The sequence below is a fragment of the Plasmodium relictum genome (genome assembly GCF_900005765.1).
Source record: "Plasmodium relictum strain SGS1 genome assembly, chromosome: 9".
Classification (NCBI taxonomy): domain Eukaryota; phylum Apicomplexa; class Aconoidasida; order Haemosporida; family Plasmodiidae; genus Plasmodium; species Plasmodium relictum.
Window position 1 is genome coordinate 72,106 of NC_041687.1, and position 20,995 is coordinate 93,100.

The 20,995-nt window shown below is 16.5% G+C and overlaps 5 protein-coding genes across 5 annotated transcripts; 3 read left to right on the forward strand and 2 right to left on the reverse strand.

Moving 5' to 3' along the window:
* Nucleotides 1-410: 410 nt before the first annotated feature.
* PRELSG_0901600 (conserved protein, unknown function) lies at nt 411-1,833 on the forward strand (the record flags this gene model as incomplete). Its single annotated transcript, XM_028676436.1, has 2 exons — nt 411-1,381; nt 1,548-1,833. The coding sequence occupies 2 exons, from the start codon at nt 411-413 to the stop codon at nt 1,831-1,833; spliced, it is 1,257 nt and encodes a 418-aa protein (XP_028532925.1).
* A 677-nt stretch (nt 1,834-2,510) lies between these two features.
* Nucleotides 2,511-4,157, reverse strand: PRELSG_0901700 (conserved Plasmodium protein, unknown function; the record flags this gene model as incomplete). Its single annotated transcript, XM_028676437.1, has 1 exon — nt 2,511-4,157. One exon carries the CDS (start codon nt 4,155-4,157, stop codon nt 2,511-2,513), a length of 1,647 nt encoding a protein of 548 aa, XP_028532926.1.
* A 1,575-nt stretch (nt 4,158-5,732) lies between these two features.
* Nucleotides 5,733-7,325, forward strand: PRELSG_0901800 (radial spoke head protein, putative; the record flags this gene model as incomplete). The annotated part of the gene is made up of 1 exon (XM_028676438.1): nt 5,733-7,325. One exon carries the CDS (start codon nt 5,733-5,735, stop codon nt 7,323-7,325), a length of 1,593 nt encoding a protein of 530 aa, XP_028532927.1.
* A 4,411-nt stretch (nt 7,326-11,736) lies between these two features.
* PRELSG_0901900 (RNA polymerase subunit, putative) lies at nt 11,737-12,880 on the reverse strand (the record flags this gene model as incomplete). Its single annotated transcript, XM_028676439.1, has 6 exons — nt 11,737-11,784; nt 11,882-11,931; nt 12,061-12,164; nt 12,253-12,316; nt 12,401-12,584; nt 12,770-12,880. 6 exons carry the CDS (start codon nt 12,878-12,880, stop codon nt 11,737-11,739), a joined length of 561 nt encoding a protein of 186 aa, XP_028532928.1.
* A 1,014-nt stretch (nt 12,881-13,894) lies between these two features.
* PRELSG_0902000 (metabolite/drug transporter, putative) lies at nt 13,895-15,935 on the forward strand (the record flags this gene model as incomplete). Its single annotated transcript, XM_028676440.1, has 9 exons — nt 13,895-14,306; nt 14,427-14,759; nt 14,899-15,012; nt 15,096-15,165; nt 15,253-15,315; nt 15,399-15,475; nt 15,551-15,610; nt 15,702-15,752; nt 15,862-15,935. 9 exons carry the CDS (start codon nt 13,895-13,897, stop codon nt 15,933-15,935), a joined length of 1,254 nt encoding a protein of 417 aa, XP_028532929.1.
* Nucleotides 15,936-20,995: the final 5,060 nt, after the last annotated feature.

Here is a 20,995-nt window from a genome sequence, read left to right on the forward strand (position 1 = left end):
GAATAATTAAAAAAAATTAAAAGGAGATCAATTTACATAATTGATTTTATTAGAATTATCTTCTAGTTCATATGTATGTATTTCCATTTTAGATTTTTTTATATATTATATATATGCATAAAATAATTAATATCTGTTTAGAATGATACATTAATAAAAATTAAAAATATATGATATTTCTATTTAAAAAGAAAGAAATACACGAAACATATTTTTATAAAAATAAATATCTGTGATATAATTTTATTTAAATTTTTTTTTTTTTTTTTTTATGTATTTTATTAGAATAAAAATAGTATATAAGAGATCGTATATTCCTATATTAAAAATTTTACCTCTTTTAATTTGATAAAATTAGATTAAAGCAAAATATAATTCTAAGGAAAAAAAAAAATAAAAAAAAGGGAAAAATGAAAGTTTATTTTTTATTTTTTCTCTCTTTATTTTTTTGTAATACTTTTAATGCTTCCTTATTGGAATCCATAAAGCATGACCTTCAAATAATAAATAATGAAAATTTTAATACAGTTGTAAATAAATTTAGAAATGAAAAGGTTTTTGTTATTTTATTTTTTAAAAATGCAAATAAAAATATAAAAAATGTTATTAAAGAGTACAATGATGTTGCAACAAAATATAAAGGGATCATAACATTTTGCATAGCTGATTGTGATATAAATTCCTCAATGTGTGAAAATGAATTATCACTTTATGTACCTGATTATAAAAACAGCAATACACATCATTTTTTGGTATATCCAATCAATCCAATGCCTAAATTTCTATTTAATGAAGAAGTAACTGAAAGTAATATAAAAAAATATACTTACTTAATTCCATCTAAAATAGAGATAATTAAAGATGAAAAAGACTTTAACGTTTTTATTTCTAAGCATGAAAATATTCCTAAAGTTTTAATTTTTAGTAATAAAAAAAAACCAAATTATATTTTGAATGCTTTGAGTAATAGTTTTAATAAAAAGTTAATGTTTTGTTATATAAACAGCGAAATGCAAGAATTAGTTAATAAATATAACATTAAAAATTTTCCAAGTATAATAATATTAAAAAAAAATAAGGTAATTGATACATATAAAGGAAAACACAATTATATTAATATGTTTGATTGGTTAAATGTTCATTCAGAAACTTTTGTTCTTGGTGGAGGTTTTGATATCTCTCCAGATAAGGCAAATGAAAAACCTTGGAAATTTGAACTCATACCCCAATTTACAAAATTATCTCATGGAGATATTTGTTTTAAAAAAGCAGACAAAGGGTTGTGTTTAATTTACCTAAAAGAAGGAGATAAATTAGAAAAAAGTGAAATTGATATGCTTCTTTCATTAAAAGAAAAATTTAAACCACATATAGATGGAAGGTTTTTAAAGAAAAAAAAAAAAAAAAAAAATAAATAAATAATGCTTACTAATGTATAATAATAAATATTTATATTTTTAAGACTATATATTTTCCTTTTTTTCCTTTCTTATTTTATTTTTTAATTTAATATTTCATATATTTTTTATTTTTATTTTTTTAAACAGAGGAATTAACTTTAGATTTATGTGGATTGATATAGCCTTGGAAACAAATTTTCGCTCATTATTTGATTTTAATAAATATCCATCTGTTGTTGTTTTTAATCCTTACAAAAGAATTCGATATGCAAAATTAAACGATGATTTAATTGCTACTCAAGAAAATATTGAAAAATTATTAGAAAAAATATCAGGTGGGGACGCAAAATTTACCATGTTAAAGGGACAAGTATTACCAGAATTTGTTCAAGGAAATGACAATACTAAATCAAATGAAAAGGATGAATTATAAAATATATATATATATATATACGAATTTTTTTTTATTTTTTTAACGAATAAAATATATTTTACCATTCATATATTTTAAAAAGTTATTGTTATGGTTTCTTACTAAACACTTTTTTTCAAATAAAACATAAGATTATAAATACACACTTATTTTGTGTTTTTACTATAAAAAAAGAAAAAACATGAACTATGAATGCATTAAAAAAAAAAAAAAAAAATATTACATGTTTATTTGTTATAATATCAATAAAATAATTATATATAGGGCTTTCTTCAAAATTAAGAGTATTTTATTAATTTCTCATATTCTACAAAAATTATCATTGATTTCCTCAAATTAAAAAAAAACAAACTCAAAAACAAATATAGGAAAATAAACAAAAATAAAAATATTAAATATACCAAAAAAGAAAAGTAAAAAAATAAAAATGAAAAGTACTATTAAATGTTACCTAAATAATACTTTGTAATCTCTAAAAATTTTCATAAAAAATATATATCTTTTTATTAGACAACTTTTTATGATTTTTAAAATTAATACCTTTTATAATGTTATTTTTTTTTTAACTAATGAATAATTTTTTTTTTTTTTTTTTAATGTAATTCATCATTAAAAAAAAAACAATAAATCATATTTAATCAATATTATGAGTGATTTTTTTTTTTTTTTTTTTTAATTTATAATTGATCTATCAAGTATTTTTTAACGTCCCAACACTTAATTGTTTGATCCCATGAGGCGGATAAAATAATATTGTTTGACCACTCCATTGAAGAAACTCTATTTCTGTGATTTAGCATAGATAAGGTTGAATTTTTTAATTTTGTTTTTTGTATAAAATTTACTAAATCGTTATTTTGAAATAAAATTTTTATATTGGAATCATTTAATTTATTTGAAAGTTTATCAGTATTCTTTATTATTTCATTTGATTTATTTAAATTAACTTTACTTGTCAATCTAAAATCATTATTTGTATAAGCGGAACAATGAAGTGGCTTAGTAATATTCAATTTATTATATGCTTTAATATTACTTATTTCTAATTTCTTCGCTTGTAGATAGGTACTTTTTGAGTAGCTATCATTTTTAAAATTATTCAGAGTATCTTTTTTTTTATTTAGATTTTTTGTTTTTATGTTATTAAATAATTCATTTTTTGAAATAACTGATACTTTTTCTTCATTTAAACTCAGAACATTGGACGTTGATGTTCTTTTTTTATCTGGAATAATTTTTTCATATTTTTTATTACTATTTTTTAGAAGAAGAGATGGTTTTCTATTGGTATATTCAGATACAATAGAGCTTGATCGGCTACTTGACAAGATTTTTTTGTTTAATTCCAAGAAATTTTTACCAATTTTTCTACTTCTATTATCTTGTAATCTAGTAGTCATATTTTCTGTAAGAGAAGGAATAATTGAAGGAGTAATTAAAGAAGCAGAAATTTTATTTACTTTTTCAATATTATGATTGGTTTCCCACATTTTTATACTTCCATTATCAGAAGAAGAACAAAAATGGAGAAAATTATCAGAAAAAGATATAAATCGAATTGGTGACGTATGCCCAATGTATATTTCTAAAGGTTTCCTTTCATCAAGGAATCTCAAATCAAATTTTTTTATTAGACAATCAGATCCACCTGAATATAAATAATTGTTATATGAAAATAATGAATTAATAGAATATTTTGAATGCAAATTATTATTTTGATGAACAGGTGAGGTATGTCTAAAATCAAAAAATAGCACATTTCCTTTATGTGTACTAAAAATATGCATTTTGTGGTTCATATTATATGTACAGCAATTTAAACAATCACCTAATTCTTCATATCTATAAATATTTTTTTTTTTATTTAAATCCATTAAGCATATTGATCCATCTTTACATCCATAAGTAACTTTATCTTCATCAAAATAATTTATACAAAATATAGAATTGCATTTACTAGCAAAGTTTTCTATAATTTTATTTTTCTCTATATCTATTAAACATATGTTATTATTTTTATTAGTCATACCCACACACAAGTATTTTTTCTTGTTATTATAGCTAGAACATAATATTGGATAGTCTAACTTTATATTTCTTAAGTTTTTTCTATTTTCTATATTCCATAATGAAACAAAACAATCATGAGAAACCGTTACAAATTTACTTTCATTTATTACATGTATTCCTTCTATAGAATTATTATGGCCTTTAAAACTCCATGTTGGTTTTATATTGCTAGGTAGCTTATGCTCAAAAAAATTTTCATTATTTTCTAATTCAAATATGTAATCTTCACTTGATAAATAATTTCTAACTTCCATTTTATTTTTTTTTTTTTTAAATATACATATATATATATTTATAAAAACATAAGAGAATAATTTTAATTTTCACTTTTTTCTTCTAAACTTTGCTAATATGCCTAAAAAGATGTACAATAAATTTTTTTTTCGTTTTTTTTTTTAAATATTTTGGTATATCTATAAAAATATGAGTCAAGTTATTTTTTTTCCCTTTTTAAAGATATTTTAGTTTGTATGAAAAATTATTAAAAAATATTAAATAATTTATACATATATATATATGTTTATACCTCTTTTCTTTATAAAAAAAATATTTCTTCTATATCTTTAGACAAATGCAAGTTATAATAAAGGAAAAAAAAAAAAAAGAATAATATGATATAGCGGATCTAACTAAAATAGTTAAGATAACTTTTCTTAGTAATTGACATATGCATATGCACATATAAATATTTGTTCTTTTTTTTCCTTCTTTTTGATATTCATCTATTTTTATATCTTTTTTTACTATTTTTGTTTATATTTTTATTTTTATTTTTTTTTTTTTTTTTGAACCCAAAGTCAAATTACTATGTTATTTATACTAAAAATAAACATAAATTAGATAAAAAAAAAGTATAAAACTTAGAAAATAAAAAAAATATTTTAAATTTTTTTTAGTTTTATACTTTTTGAGCATCTACTTAAAAAAGTAATTTTAATTTTTTAATTTTCCTAGGTGTCTAATATATTATGAATTTCTTTTTTTTTTTCTATTTTTTATTAATATATCATTAGCATAACATAGTTTTATACTAAGTGTTAATTATGATAATTAGTAATATTAAATAATTTTTATAATAACATAATTAAAATCCAATAAGTAAATGAAAAAAAAAAAATCATTCATTTTATATACATATATATCTATAGATATGAAGAATAAGCTATAATATACTTTTTTTTTTTTTTTTTTTCTAGAAATAATATACATACTATGCTTAAAATAATATATTTATATATATCACTGTAAAATAATAATATTTATCATTAAATAAAACAAATCTCATTATTTATAGTAGTGTAGTGAACATAACTATTTTTATATTTTAATAAATACACTCTACATTTGTTAGTTTTATTTTCTAAATCTAAAACATTTTATATAGCTTTAAATTATAAAAATTTGTTTTTAACTTATTTATAGTGGCTAATTTTAATCCTTTTATTTTTTATTTAACTTAAGGATTACTTTATGGAATATATTTTAATTTTTATTTTATTTCTTTTTTTTTTTTACATTTTTATTTATTCTGCTTAAAATTCTCTTACCTCTAGACGTAGTATTAAGTTATGTGATTATTTAATTTAATTTTTTTTTTTTTTTTTGTCTATATCTAATCTTCATTTGCAATAATATACAATTGTATTGCATTCATTTTCTTCATAAAATTTTAGCCTTCTATAATGAAATATAAATAAAGTATTGTATATATTATGATATTATTTATAAGAAAGCTCACGAAACTATTTATTTATTTATAGATTTTATAGTTGAAACCTTATTATTTTTTCCTTTTATATATGCATATAATTATAAATAATACAAAATAAATGAGGAGCAACTTAATTTTGTCTCTAAATAATGCAAAAGACTTCTTAAAAAATAAAAACAAAGATGGATATTCTGTTTATGATCACATATGTGAATTAATAAATTTTATTGTTGTTGAAAAACCGGAAAAATGTTACGAAAATTTTGAATTAATATCAAATCATATAAAAGAAAGGAAAAAAAGAAGTGATAAAATATTAAGTGAAAAAGAGATAGATAAAAGTAATTTAGATAATTATATTTTAAACGAATATATAAAAAAAAAAAAAGAATGGTTGGAAAAATTAAAATTATTATTTATAAAAAATTCAGAAATTAAGCCAATTAATTTACCTTTTATGAGGGATTTCTATGAACAAATAAAATTAATAAATTGGGCAGGATATCATATTAAAAAAAATATAATATGTTATCTAAATAATTCTATAAAAAATATATTAGAAAAATATAAAGATGAATTAAAATCATTAAACTTCTGGGGAATATTAAAAGGAATCAAAAACGATTACTATATCTTAGAAGGAGAGTTAAAAGATAAAAAAGATATTTCTTTTTTAAAAAAAAAGGACTCAGAAAAATATTCAGATACTTCTTATGATGAAGTATTATCAAGTAATAAATCTTCACCTTCTACAGATGACAGTAAGGATACTTCTCAAAAAATGAAGCAAAAAAAAAAGAAAAACACAGAAAAAAAAAAAAAAATAAATAAATTTTCCTACAAAAAGGAAGATTATGAATATTTTAATAAAAAAGTGAATAAAAATGTATATTGGGTTTCAATAAATGGAAAAGACGAATGGGTATTATTAAAATTTACAGCACCTCAATATATTAAAATTACTAATAAAATTAATAAAATGCTAACTGGGGATCTTAATCATATAATAACTTCTTTTCCTAAAATTACAATAAAAGAAAAACATTATTTAAGAGCCATTATATCTATTATTTCAGCAAACACTCATATATCACCTAAAAATTATTATATATTAAAGCAAAAAAACAAAGATAAAGAAAATAGTGAAGAAGAAAAACAAAAAAATAAAGATGAAGATGAAAATGAGGTAGAAGAATATGAAGAAAAAGAGAACAATCAAGAACAAATGAGAGATGATACACATGGTGAAATAATTGAAAATAAAAAATTTCAATTTGAAACTAATTCCTTATTAAATGTCAATAATTGGGTATATTTTAGATATAATTTTTTACCAAATGGACATATAAGTTATCCTAAAAATATTATAATTAAAAAAAGCAAAAAAATAAAAAATATTATTAAAAAAAATCCTCCTCTAAAAATTTTAAGAAATATAAATAGTGAAAATCACCAACAAAATAATTATGCATGGAGAATAAAACATTTAAATCCTGGTGGTTATTATGGAAAGAATAATTTACATTATGATATAATAATTATTTATAATTTATTATATTATGGAGCATTTACTATATATTTTAATAAACAGTTTTTTAATTTTTATATAGGAAATGGAATAAAATTACAACATACTTACCTTCACACATATGCTCCTGGAAAAATTCAGTCAGATAAAAGTGAACTATCAGAAGTAGATCAAATAAATTAAGTATACTATAAAAAAAAAAATTAAAAAAAAGATAAATATTTTATTTTAAAATTATATAATAAAGACATATTGTTTTTATTTTTATTATTACTTTTTTTTCTTTTTTTAAATTTTTTCATACATGTTTTTTTTTTATCACTATGAATTAAAAAAATATACATGTAATATTTTAGTTTTATATAAAAAAAAAAATCTCACAGAAAATTGTATTTTCACTATTCACGAAATAGACATTTTATAAACAAATTGAAAATAAAATAAAATGATTAGTAAAGTATATTTAATCAAATAATAATATTGCATAAAAGTATAATAACTAAAATATAATTTTCAATAAAATGCATGATCAAAGCTTAATATATGATTAAAGAATTAATATAAAAACTTACAATAGATAAATAATAAAAATTATATTAAAAAAAAAAAAAAGCGAAAATATATAATTTATAATATATAATTAAAGAAAATATAGAATATTTTATTGAGAATAGATTTTAAAGTTTTCTTATGAGTGTTTTATTTAAAATTTTATAAAGTTTGTTTATTTTAATTATGAATATATAATTTTTTATTTCTATAGAAAAACATATTTATATTAGTCAATTCAGTATCTTTTACTATTTTATGTGGTATCACTCTATTTTATTTTAATTTATTTTTGTTTTATTATGATGCTTTTTTGAATTTCTTTAGATACTTCTTTTATTTTATTTCGATACCCTTAGGAATTTCTTTTGATACTTCTTTCACTTTATTTTGATATTTCTTTTATTTTATTTTGATGCTTTTTTCAATTTCTTTTGATACTTCTTTTATCTTATCTTGATACTTGATTAAATTTTTGTACTTTGATTTACTTTTAATCTAGTGTTAGTTATTTTTGGAATAATTTTTGTTTGATTAGATTTTTATCTTAATTTGAAATATTTCTATTTGTCTTTTTCTTTTCCCTAATTTCTACATAGGTAATTTTATTTAATTATGTATTCTCTAAAAAAAAAAAATAGTGCACCTTCATTTTTTTTGTAAAAAGAGTGAAAAATTTTCATTAACTAAAAAATGATTTTTTCTGCATGCAACTTAAAGAAGTGATAACCATGATTTTAAAAAAATATAATTATAAAAAGTAAATATATAATTTTTGATAGTGTTAACAGACATAAAAAAAATAATAATTTTTATTTTTTCACTTAAATAAATATATAACATAAAATTAATCTTTTAGTTATTATGAATTATTCATTCTTTTTTTCATTTTATACATCTTTATTTTCAAATAAGTAGATTAAGCAAGGGTATGAATTAAAATATTACCTTACTTATTTAGATAATAATTTAAATAGTTATTTGTATCACTTTATTTAATTATTTTTTTTTTACACATATATATATATATATATATATATATATATATAATTTCTATGTGTACTTTTAAAAATAAATATAATTTTATATAGTTTTTTTTTTGTGAGTTTATATATATATAGTTTTAATCTAATTAACAAATATTCTTTTTTTCTATTATCTCTTTTTTCTAAAAATATTAAATTGTTTTAATTTTATATAAAGATCACTTTAATTAAAAAAAAAAAATAGCTTGTAATAAAAACTTAAAAAATTAAAATATAAGGTAAGAATTAATATATATATACCTTTATAAATATATTATTGAAATTAAATTATATTTATGAATATTCTTTTTTATTAATAAGCATATTAACAAAAAAAAGATACATAGTAAAGAATAAATGAAAAAAGAAAAAAAACAAAAATTTAGTAAAATAAATTTTTATAACCTAAAAACTCTCTACATGTAATAAGAGTAAGACTTATAATTTTTAATATAAAACGCATTACTCTTTTTTTGTTTTTGTCTATTTTTAATTATGATTGTTTTAATTTAATAGAAAACAAATATGTTCCTCAAAATATTTTATTTTATTTTTTTTTTTTTCTTTATTTTACTGTTTACATAAAATAATATAAATTAAAAGTCGCTTCCTTATTTCATGTTAAAAAATTCATTTAATTAAAATAACCAAACTTTCTTACCTAAAAAAAATATTAAATTCATCAATTTACAATCATATATATAAATTTTTTATTTATATAACTAATAAATCATCACTCTTCTAAATTTCCTTTATTCAAAGAGTAAATTAATATTGTTATCTGTATAATTTTTATTATTTATTCAAACTAGAAAACATCATTTAAGTGAACATAAAAAAAATTCAAATTTAATAAGTAATTTAAAATATGTAATTACTAAAAAATTCGATAATCATATATATGTAAGTGAAATTATTATGATGTCGGATACAAGTTATAGTATTTTTATTAAAATGGTAAGTTAATCAGAGAATAAAAGTTCCTTTTTTCAGCATTCTTTCTTTCTTTTTTTATAGAAAATAGTTATAAATTAACAAAATAGAAAAGAAGAAAAAGGTAAAAACAAAAAGTAAATTAGGTATATGAATGTTATATAGAGAAATAGATATTAATAGAAATCATGTAATTAAAATATTTTATTAAATCATATATATTAAAATTTCGAATGAAATATTTTTTTTCTAAATTAATTTGTAAATTATCATTGTATATATGCTTTTTTGTTGTTTTTTTCATTAATTTCATTTTTTAGATATATGCATAAGCAATAATTTCCTTAAGGAAAGTTTACAAAAAAAAAAAAAAATCTTTTACATTTATTAATATTTAAGTTGAAATAACATAAAGTGACCATTTATTTTTTCCAAATTTTGATAATAAATACTTCAAGAAAATTAATAAAAAAATTTTTCAATTTGTATTCTTATATTTATTTTAATATAATTAAATATGTATTAAAAATAATATGTTATATAAAAACTCTTTTATTATTTTGTTTTAGCCTCATTTATTTTTTTAATATAGTAATGTGTTTTATATATATTAGATATTTTTTTTTTTTTTTAAATTCATTATTTTAAAAATATTTTTCTAAGGCATTAAAAAATAGACAATACTATATTTTTAAATTTTCTTTTAATCATTTTCTTATGTTTCGATTTTAATATTAAGAAAAATACTTGACTTATTTGAAGATCTTAAAATGAGTTTCAATTCAATTTTTAATATAAGAAAACAATAAAATAAATAACTAAAATTTAGTTTTAAAAATTATAAGGCACTTAACTAATAATGGAAATGGTAGTAATATTAACAAAGATAATGATGTTATTTAAAATAATGAAGAAATCAGATCCAAAATACAATAAATGAAATAGTAATTTTATCAATTTCCACAATTATTATCTGGAATATCATTATTTAGAAAATTTTAACTTATATTTACAAAAAATAAATATATGTTATTAGTGAAAAATTAAGAAAAACACACAAATATATATAGACAAAATATTTAAAATTCATATATGAGAGTTAAATATTAATGGTAAAATTAAAAATATAAAAAATATATCAAAAAAAGAAAAGAAAGTTCCTATGAAAAAAAATATATATATCATTTAAAAGCAAAAAAAAAATTAATAATATTTAAAATGATATCCCTTTAAGAAAAAAAGAAATATGAAAACATAATCTTAATAAAATATATTATTATAGCTAATATGTTGTAAAGTTTTCAAAAATATTTGAAGATAGTAGTAATACCATAAAAAAAGGAGTTATTAGTCAAAAATAATTTTAAAGGTATTAAAAATAGTTTATAAGAAAAATATTTACAAAAAAATAAAGGATAATACAATGAGATAAATTCATAAAAATTTTAAAAAATATTTTCTCTGTGCTTATTGTATTTTTTTTTTTTTTTGTTAATGTACATTTTCATAAAATGATTATCCATATATTATTTGATTTTACTTTTTTAAAGCATTTAAAAAAATTTTAATGTCATGCATTTTTTATATTTTATGCTTGCATTAAAATTTTATGTGATATTTATAAAAATAAAATTATGCAAAAAATAAAATAAATAAAAATAAGTAAAATGTTAACCAAAAGACAAAGGAAAAACGAACACATTTGTCATAACATAAAGAAATTATTTAAAAATGTGATTCAATTAAATATATTTTTAAATTTCATTTTATCCTTTTGTTAATAGAACAATATATGCTATCCTTTTTTAGTAAAAAAGAATAACCAATTTTTAATTTTATATATTTAATATTTTAAAAGATGGTATACGAATTAAATTTTTTATTTTTTATTCTTTTTTATATATAATAAATTATTTTAAGTGTTAAAAATAAATAAGAGTAATAAAAAATTAAATTAATAAAATAGTAAATTTTAAAAATACCAAAGGAAACTTATTAAAAAGAATATAAATTATAAAAAAAAGAAAAAAAAAACAAATAATTAAAAAAAAAGGAAATGAATAAATGAATTTAAAAAAAAAAAAAAATTAATTCCACCATTTGACTAAACCTAATCCATCTTGTTGGACGGTTGCCTTTTAAAAAAAAAAATATATATATATATATATATATATATATATGCATTTTATTTATTTATTTATAGAAAATATTTATGTTAACTTATTTAATTACCGTAATAGACATAGATGGTACTGATTCATCTTTATTCATTTCATTCGGATCTATTTAAAAAAATATATATATTTGTGATAAATCTTGTCATAAATCATATATTAATATTTCTTTTAATATATATTAAGAAATTGGAAAAAATATTTCAATTATTATGACTGTTTTTTTTTTCCCCTTACCACTAAAGTATGTATCTAAAATTCTTACTCTTATCAGCTCATTTTTTGTATAAAAAAACTTGATTCCTTCATAATTCCAAAACCATTCTTTCTTTTCTTCATCACTATAAAATAAAAAAACAGAAAATTTTTTTTTTAATAATATTGAAAATTTTGATTGGAATCTATGAAAAAAAAAAAAAAAATATTTACAACTCTTTAGGCTCTCTTAAATTTGCGCAATTAACTCTTATATTTTCAAAAAACCCTAGACTAACTAAGAATAAAAAAAAATTATTATTCATAATATTATGTTGTAAAATAAAAGTAAAAAAATAATAATATAAAATTAAGAGTTAACTTATTATTCCATTAGAATCAGAACTTTTTACAAATCCTTCAATAATTTCATTTTCAAATGGTTGAAAAAAGACTAAACGAAAAATAACTTTAAATCTAATTTCACCACTTCCTTTTAATATTTCTTTATTTTTTATTTCTAATATATCATATAAACCGACGCAAAAACCAACATTTTGCAAAACCTATTAAAATGTAAAGGTTTATTATTTTTAGTTTTACATAAAATAGTTTCATATTTTACATTTTCTTTGAATAAGTAAAAAAAAAAAAAAGTCATAAAATTATTTATTCAATTAAATAGACTTTTTATTTTATATATTTGTTTTCATATTATATATATATTTTCTTATTCTTTATAAATTTTTACTTTATCAATATATTTAGCTCTTAATAAAAATTCAATTACATTTCTTATTTCTTCATCTTTAAAATGCGCTTCAATATTTAGTACATCTTCAATGCGAAAAAGTGAAAACATTCTAAATTAAAAAACGCAAGAAAAATATTAAAAAATCTATATATCATAGTAAAAGGAAGCAGTTGTATAAGAAAAAAAAAGTTATGTATTTTTCATAATTAAAAAAAATAGCATTAATTATTTTAATAAAATTAACTATTTATTTTATTTTAATTTATCTTATTTTTTTTAGTTGGAAAATTTAAAAAGTATTTTTTTTTAAAGATTAAATATGAGTAAAAAAAAAAGAAATAAACAAGAGAAAAAAAAATTAAAAAAAAAAAAAAAAGATATTACTCTACAAGAATTAAATGAGTTTGAAAATTTCAAATTTCATATTTTATTTATAATGTTATATTTGTTTTTTTTAATTTAATAAACTTGTATATTTTTTTAATAATTTTTTTTACTTGGCATATGTATATTTATTTTTTTTTTTATTATTTCTTACTAACCGATTCTTTATTTTTATTAATATGTTATAAAAAAATATATATTTTAACAATTAATTTTATTTAAAAAATTTTCTTCTATATTTTTATTAGTAATAAAACACTTTTTAAAGAAATATATAATTTCTCAAGGGAATCCTGTGTATCCACCCATTTTTTTTTATAAATTATTATTAATTCTTTATTAATTACAAAAATATTTTAATTGTTTTTTAGTTCAAAAACAATGGTGTAGTGATGCGTATATATAAATATATATAATAATAAAATAGTATAAAAAAAAAGAAAACAAAATATATAACTTTCATATTATTTATTTCTTATAAATATATATATATATATATATATTTTTTTCTTAGACTAAGCTAAAGTAAATTCTCTTTTACATTTTTGAATAATTTTCGAAATAAATTTTTTTTAATTCTAAATTTTTTAAATAGTACTTTAAAGTAGTCGAAAATTTAATTTTTTTTCTACATAAGCTTTTTTAAATAATTGATAGTTGGAATTTAGTTTCATTCAGAAATCACACTTTTTTATTTAAAGAAATAATTTAAGGAAGAGAATAAATGATGAATTAAAAATGAAAAAATGGAAAGAGAAAAGAAAATGGCATATAAATATAATTTTGATGTTTTTCCATCATTTTTTTGATAAGATAAATTATTCCATGAGAAATACTTTTTTACACGATCATTACATTTATTTAAAATTTAGAAAAAATAAAATTATTGGTCTATTATCAATAATTAATTCAACTGTCTGTTTAATTATATCACCTATTGTTGGTTATTATTGTGATAAGTATAAAAATAAGAGAAAAAAAGGATTACAAATAATTTCGGTATCTTATTTATTAGTGAATATTATACATTATATGTTTATAAGAACTAATAGTTTAATTTTGATTATATTTGTCACTGCCTTATCTAAGATGCTACATGAATGTTGTCATGTCATAACAGAATCTATTTTTATAGAAAGTATAGATAAAGGTTAAATATTTGAATTAATTTTTTTTTTTTTTTTTTTTTATTTAATGTAAAAATCATATATGAATTAATATAATAGGAAATAAATTTTACATATATAAATTTATTTAAATTTATATTTAGGAAAGAAGAGTTTAATATTTACTTATCAGAAGCTTATAAGTACTGTAGCAACAACTTTAGGACCATTTTTTTGTTTGATATTATTTTATTTATATAATGATATATGGAATATTAAAAACATTTTCATAATATTTCAGTTTTCTATACTTAGTATCCTTCCTCAAACATTTATTAGTTTTCTTTGGGAAAACGATAATATTGATGTAATAAAAAATACGGAAGAAATTGATTTAATAGCAAAAAAAAAGGATCAAAAGAATATATGTTGCTTTTCTACATATCATATTCCTTATATTGTTTTTATATCACATATTATTACCTTAGCTGGAGCAGGTTAATAGATTTTTTTGATTAAATAAATAATTTCAATCTTTTTATATATTTTTAATATTTAATGAAATTTAATTACATTTTATCTCATTTAAGCACGTTTCATTTCATATAATTATATTTTATTATTGTATTTTTATAGGAATGACATTTAAATATTTTTCTTTGTTTTTGAAAACTGAGTACAAAGTATCTCCTATGTCAATGTGCATTCTTAATATTGTAATTCCAGTTCTTTTATCCATTTTTACTTATGGTAAATTAAAAAAAAAACACGAATAAAAATGAAATAAATAAATGAACATTTAAAATTTAAAAAAATATTTTTTTTTTTTTAAGTTTCTCAAAAGTTGTCTAAAACACTAGGAAGAGCACAAGTTTCTTTGTTTTTCACGTCCATTGGTTTTTTGTTATTATTTTAAATTTAATTAAAATCTTTATGCATATATAATTATTGTGGTTACCTTTTTATTTATTTATTTTTTTTTTTTTTCAGGTTATTATGCTCATTATCATATATTCACAATTACAAAGATGTTTTAAAAGTTCATGTTTTGAGGTTATTATTTTTTATGATAATTTTTTTTTATCTAATTTATTTATTGATAATTAAGTTATAACATTTTACTTTTATATTAATAGGAGCGTTTTTCAAAATTGTACTAATCCAGTAGATAAAAGTATATTATATGATTTTATTGATACAAAGAGAGATACAGGTTTAAATAAAAAATAAAAATTTTAATTAATTTATATATATTATATATTCCTTTTTTTTTTTATTTTTATCTTAGGAAAATGGATGGGTGTACAAAGTTTATACTATTTGGTTTGGTCTATCAGTGCTTATTTTGGTTTATAAATAAATAAATAAAATATATTATCTTCATATATTTAAATTTTTTTTCTCTTTTTTAATATAAACAATATTTTTAAATTTTTCAGGAGGATGGTTATCTGACATATCATCATACAGAAATACTTTTAAAATAACAAGTAATAATAAAATATAATTCTTCCTTTTTTTTTTATACAAATACTCAAATATTTTTTTGATATTTTATAATAAATAATAATTTTTTTTTTTTTTTTTTTTTTGTTTTAGCTTTTTTTTATTTGGTATCGTTAATAATTTATACTCCTCTTCTATGGCTCGTTCCTATTAAAGAAACTGTATAGAAAAAATAAAGAACATAAAATTCTTTTGTTTAATATTAAAATTGATATTAAAAAATATTAAATGATTTAATTTGTTTGTAGTTTTCATGTTCTTTTTATAAAAAAATTTACACATTTATAGATAAATTACAAATAAATAAATATATATATATAATAATTATTAATTTTTACATTTTATTCTCTTGTATTTATGTTTTTATTATCTTTCTTAATTTTTTTATTTCTAATACATATCCTAAATAAATAAATTCCTTTTCAATGAAAAATTATTTTTTATTAGTTTTTTAAAAAAATGTAAGTTATTTATTATATTATTTTTATAAAAAAAAAAAAAAAAATTAAGAAAAAGAAGAAAATTAAAAAGAGATAAATAATAAAATAAATAAAAGATGCGTTTTTTTTTTTTTTTTTTCATTATTTTTATTTATATAATTTAAATTGTAAAAATTTCCATTTCCTTAATTTTGTCTATTTTACTTTATTTTTTTATTAAATAATATTGTTTCTTTTTATATCAATATTTAATTCCTCACTTTTTTTTAATTAATAAAAATTGAAAAATTCATAGGGATAATTTTTTAAAATGTACATTTTTTTAAATTATTTTATATTCTTTTTGTTTTTTTTTTTTTTTTTTCTATATACATTCGTTAAAAATTTATAAATAAATAAAATAATTCTTTTCTTTTTTTTAAAACAATTTTTAATGATATATTAATATGAACCTTATATTTTTTCTTAAAAAAAAAAAGTATGTACACAAGCAATTTACCAATAAAAAAAATATTTACAGAACATGTTAAGTGTTGAATTTTTTTATTTTCTCGTAAGCTTTAAATTAAAAAAAGAAATAAATAAGTTGTAGAAACGAAAAAAGTTCCATATAAAATTATTAAAAAAAAAGGAAGAAAAACTTTTTTAAGTCATAATGATTAAACTTTAAAAGTTAGACAGAAGTAACATTACATATATTGTAACATTGTTCAAATAAAAAAAAATTAAAAAAAAAAAAGCACAAATTTGCACAAATTTTTTTTTTTTTGTTGTTGTAATAATTCTAATAATTGTGTAGTAAAATTGATAGAATCAAAAAGAAAAAAAAAATGGGATAAATAAACCTTTTTTATTAATACTTCTTCTTTTATCTAATTTAAAATAAAATAAATGAAGAATCATGAACAATTTATGATATGTTAAAAATGGACTTTTTTTTTTTTTAAACAAATTTATGTTAATTTATTTCTTTTTTTTTAATTATTTTTTTAAAAAAAGAAAATGGTTTAGTATAAGAATAGTTCTAGAATTAAAAAAAAAAAAGAATCGTATGAAAAAGAATGCAATTTTATTAATAAAGCAGTTACCAGCAATTCCAATTATAAATAAATGGAACTAAGCTTCTTTTTAATAAATAAAAGATAAAAAAATTTTATAGACATTTTTTTATTTCATTATTATGAATATTATTTGTTTTTTAAATTTTTAAATAAAATAAAAATAAATTTTTTCTCTTTACTATTTTCCATATATTTACGTTGCTATTCTTTTCTCTTTTTGTTTTCTTTTCAAAAAGGTTTTTTTTATCTTTTGTTTTGTTTTTATAAATGATATATATATTTTTGTTTTATTTTTATTAAAAAAAAAAAAAATTATGTATATTCTTAAGCATTGATTCTATTTTATTTTTTAATAAAAACAAATGAATAGCAAACAAATTTTTAATTAAAAATCCAATATTCTAAAAATTAACATAAAAAATATATATACATGCTCTTTATTTTTTTTTAATAAAAAAAAACATTTTTTTTTTTTTAATGCAAATTACTACTTATAAGAAAAACTCAAATTTAATAAGAAAACCATTTTAAAATAAAAAATTTACTAAATGATAAAAAAAATATTTATAGTTCCATTTGTTTCAATTAATAGTACTATATATTACTATATTCTGTTTTTAAAATTCAAAAATTTTAGTGTAATTAATTTTTTTTTTTTTTTTTGTTTTATTTTTTTATGTTACATGTTTTTAAAAATAACTAATTAATTTAAATTTAAAAGAATTTTCTTTTTTTTTTTTAGTCTTCATCTTGCATTTATAAAATAAAAACACTATTTATTTATATTAGAGGAATATTTTCATTATTAAAGAAAAAGTAATGTGAAATTTATGTAAAATATAATAAATATATTAAATCTTTTTTTTTAACACCTGATTTCTGTTTATATTATTTTAAATTTTTTTTATATTTAAAAAAAAAAAAAAAAAGAAATGAATATTCACATGAATTCATTATTTAAAAGTTTATATTGTTTTGATTTATGAATAATTTTAAAATTTTAATATTTTCTCTTTTATAATCTTATTTTCCTCCCGATCTTGCTCTTTCTCTTTATCCTTTCCAATATATATATATATATATATATATATATATTTTATATACGCATAATACTTTTTATTTAAACAATTATTTATCCTTTAATATTTTTATTTTAACACTGTCTTTTTTTTTTTTTTAAATTGATGTTGAGTTATAATTACGTATTATCTATTAATAATATATTTTTTATGTCAATATTAAAAAATTTAAATAGTTTGATTTTTCTTTTTTTTTAGTTCTTCATTTTATTTATGTATTTAAGTTATTTAATTATGTATTATTTTTTCTTTTTCAAACAAATTTTAATTTTATATAAAAGTAATTTATATATTTGGTTGTAACAACAAAATATAGTATTATTCACTTTTTTTTTTTAATTTTTTTTTTTTTTATTTAATTCATTCAAATATTATATAAATTATTTTCATTTTTTTCTTTTTTCTATATTTATTACAAAAATTCACATTACTAATTTAAGTGCAATATATGAAAAGTAGGTGAAACTTTTGCACATAATTAAAAAAAAGAAAATTTGAAATATTTTAAATAATTCTAAAAAAAAAAATTTATATTTAAAAATTAAAAAAACAATTAATGAAAACAGGTGCAACACGATTCTTTTATCGTGTCTATTTTTTTTTTTTTTTTAATTGATTATTTTTTTTTTTTTTTTTGTTGCTTCTAACATATAAATATCATATATATATTTATTTGAACTATCATAGGTATTCAATATATATATTTTTTTATATCAATAATATATATACTTATATTTCTTTATTTTAAAATTAAAAATAATTATTCTAAGTGTGCAAATATAAATATAAAAATTTATGTTAATTTTATATTTTCAATTTTATAGAATTGTTGTTAATATATAAAATTTTTTTTTCTTTTTTTTCTTTTTTTGTGTAAAATTAACAACATATATAATACTCTTATTATATTTATATTATCGTGCATTTATACATATTCACATAGTATTTTTTTTTTTTAAATTCTATGTTTTTTTGTTGTATTTAGAAAACAAAAAATTTTTAAGAAATAAAAACATTTTAATATAATAATTCATAAATATGTAGAAAAAAAAAGAAAGGTAATATATATTCAATATATATATATATTTTATTATTTTATATAGTGGTTATTAGTGTAAAATAAAAATAACATTTGTTCATAGATGAATGTTTTATTTTCCCCTTACAAATATAGAAGTTTTTATATTACAAAATAAAATTATATTACTGTAAATGCTTAACAATTCTTTTTATAATGCGAATTGTTTAATTTTATACATACATTTACGAAAATTTATAGATAATAGTAATATGTCGCTTATTTTTTTTTTTTCTATTATTCTTTTTTTTTTTTTTAATGTGTATCCATATTTCTATGTATATAATAGCGCAAAGAAAATATTTCTTTTTTTATAAATTTTTTCATTTACTTTAAATTTTCTCTTTTCTTTTTTTTTTATTATTTTTTATTTTTGTTTTTGTTTTTTTATTAGTATTATTTTGTTATTCCGAAATTTCTATTAAAATGAAATAATTTCACATATAAATAATTTAATTTTTTTTTTTTTTTTTGGTAAAATTACTGTTTAATATAATAAGAAAAAAAAGTTTAACTTTTATGTATTTCAAATAAAATTTATTATTTTTTTATATCAAAATGTGTTGAGGATATTAATTTTTTTTTTTTTTTTAATACAAGTACTAATTTAAATTTATTCTGAAGAATTTATTTCAAGGTATAATTATGAATAATAAAAAAAAATTGTAAAAAATTTCTTTTATATTATTTTAATAATAATTAATTTGATTAAATATGTTTAATTTTTTTCTCTTTTTTTTAATTTATTATTGTCTATTTTCATAGAACTTAATATATATACATATATATGTTATATATTTGGTTTGTGTATTACAATTATGTATTCATTAATTTATGTTGTTTTGTTATACTTTGTATTGTTATTTTTTTTATAGAAATTCTTTCAAGTTTTCTATTAAAAAAAAAAAAAAAATTAAAAATTAGACAAGCTTTTAATAAAATATTTCTGTGTAAAATAAATATTTTAAATATAAAAGTTTTTTTTTATTTTTTTATATTAGAGAGGATTATAGTAGATTTTTAAGAATAAATAATTATAATGCATATAATAAAAGATATAGCAGTTTAAATTTTTATTTTATTTATAAAAATTTTTATTTTTCAAAAACGAATAAAACAAAAGAATATATAAATTTACTATTAATAAATATAATTAAAATAATGTGCATTTGCCATGTCTAAAACTCTGGAAATATATTTTTTTCATATACTTTTTCATTTTTATATTTTTATAATTAATTAATAATATTAATAAAGAAGCTTATTTTAAGCATATTAAAAATATGTACTAAAAAAAAAAAATTATATATATATACATATATTTTTTTTCTCTTTATTTATTTATTGAATATATTGATTAATTAAAAAATATTATGTAATAATGATTTTTTTACAAATTATAGGATAAATAAACGTATCTGTGTATATATATATATATATTTAGACATTTGCATATGTATTATTTATATAAGTATCAGCAATTTAACTGCTTTATTATTTTTTGAAATATTTCTTTTATCTTTTAAGAATTTTAAATAGGAAAAAAAAAAATTAAAAGGAGAAAAAAAG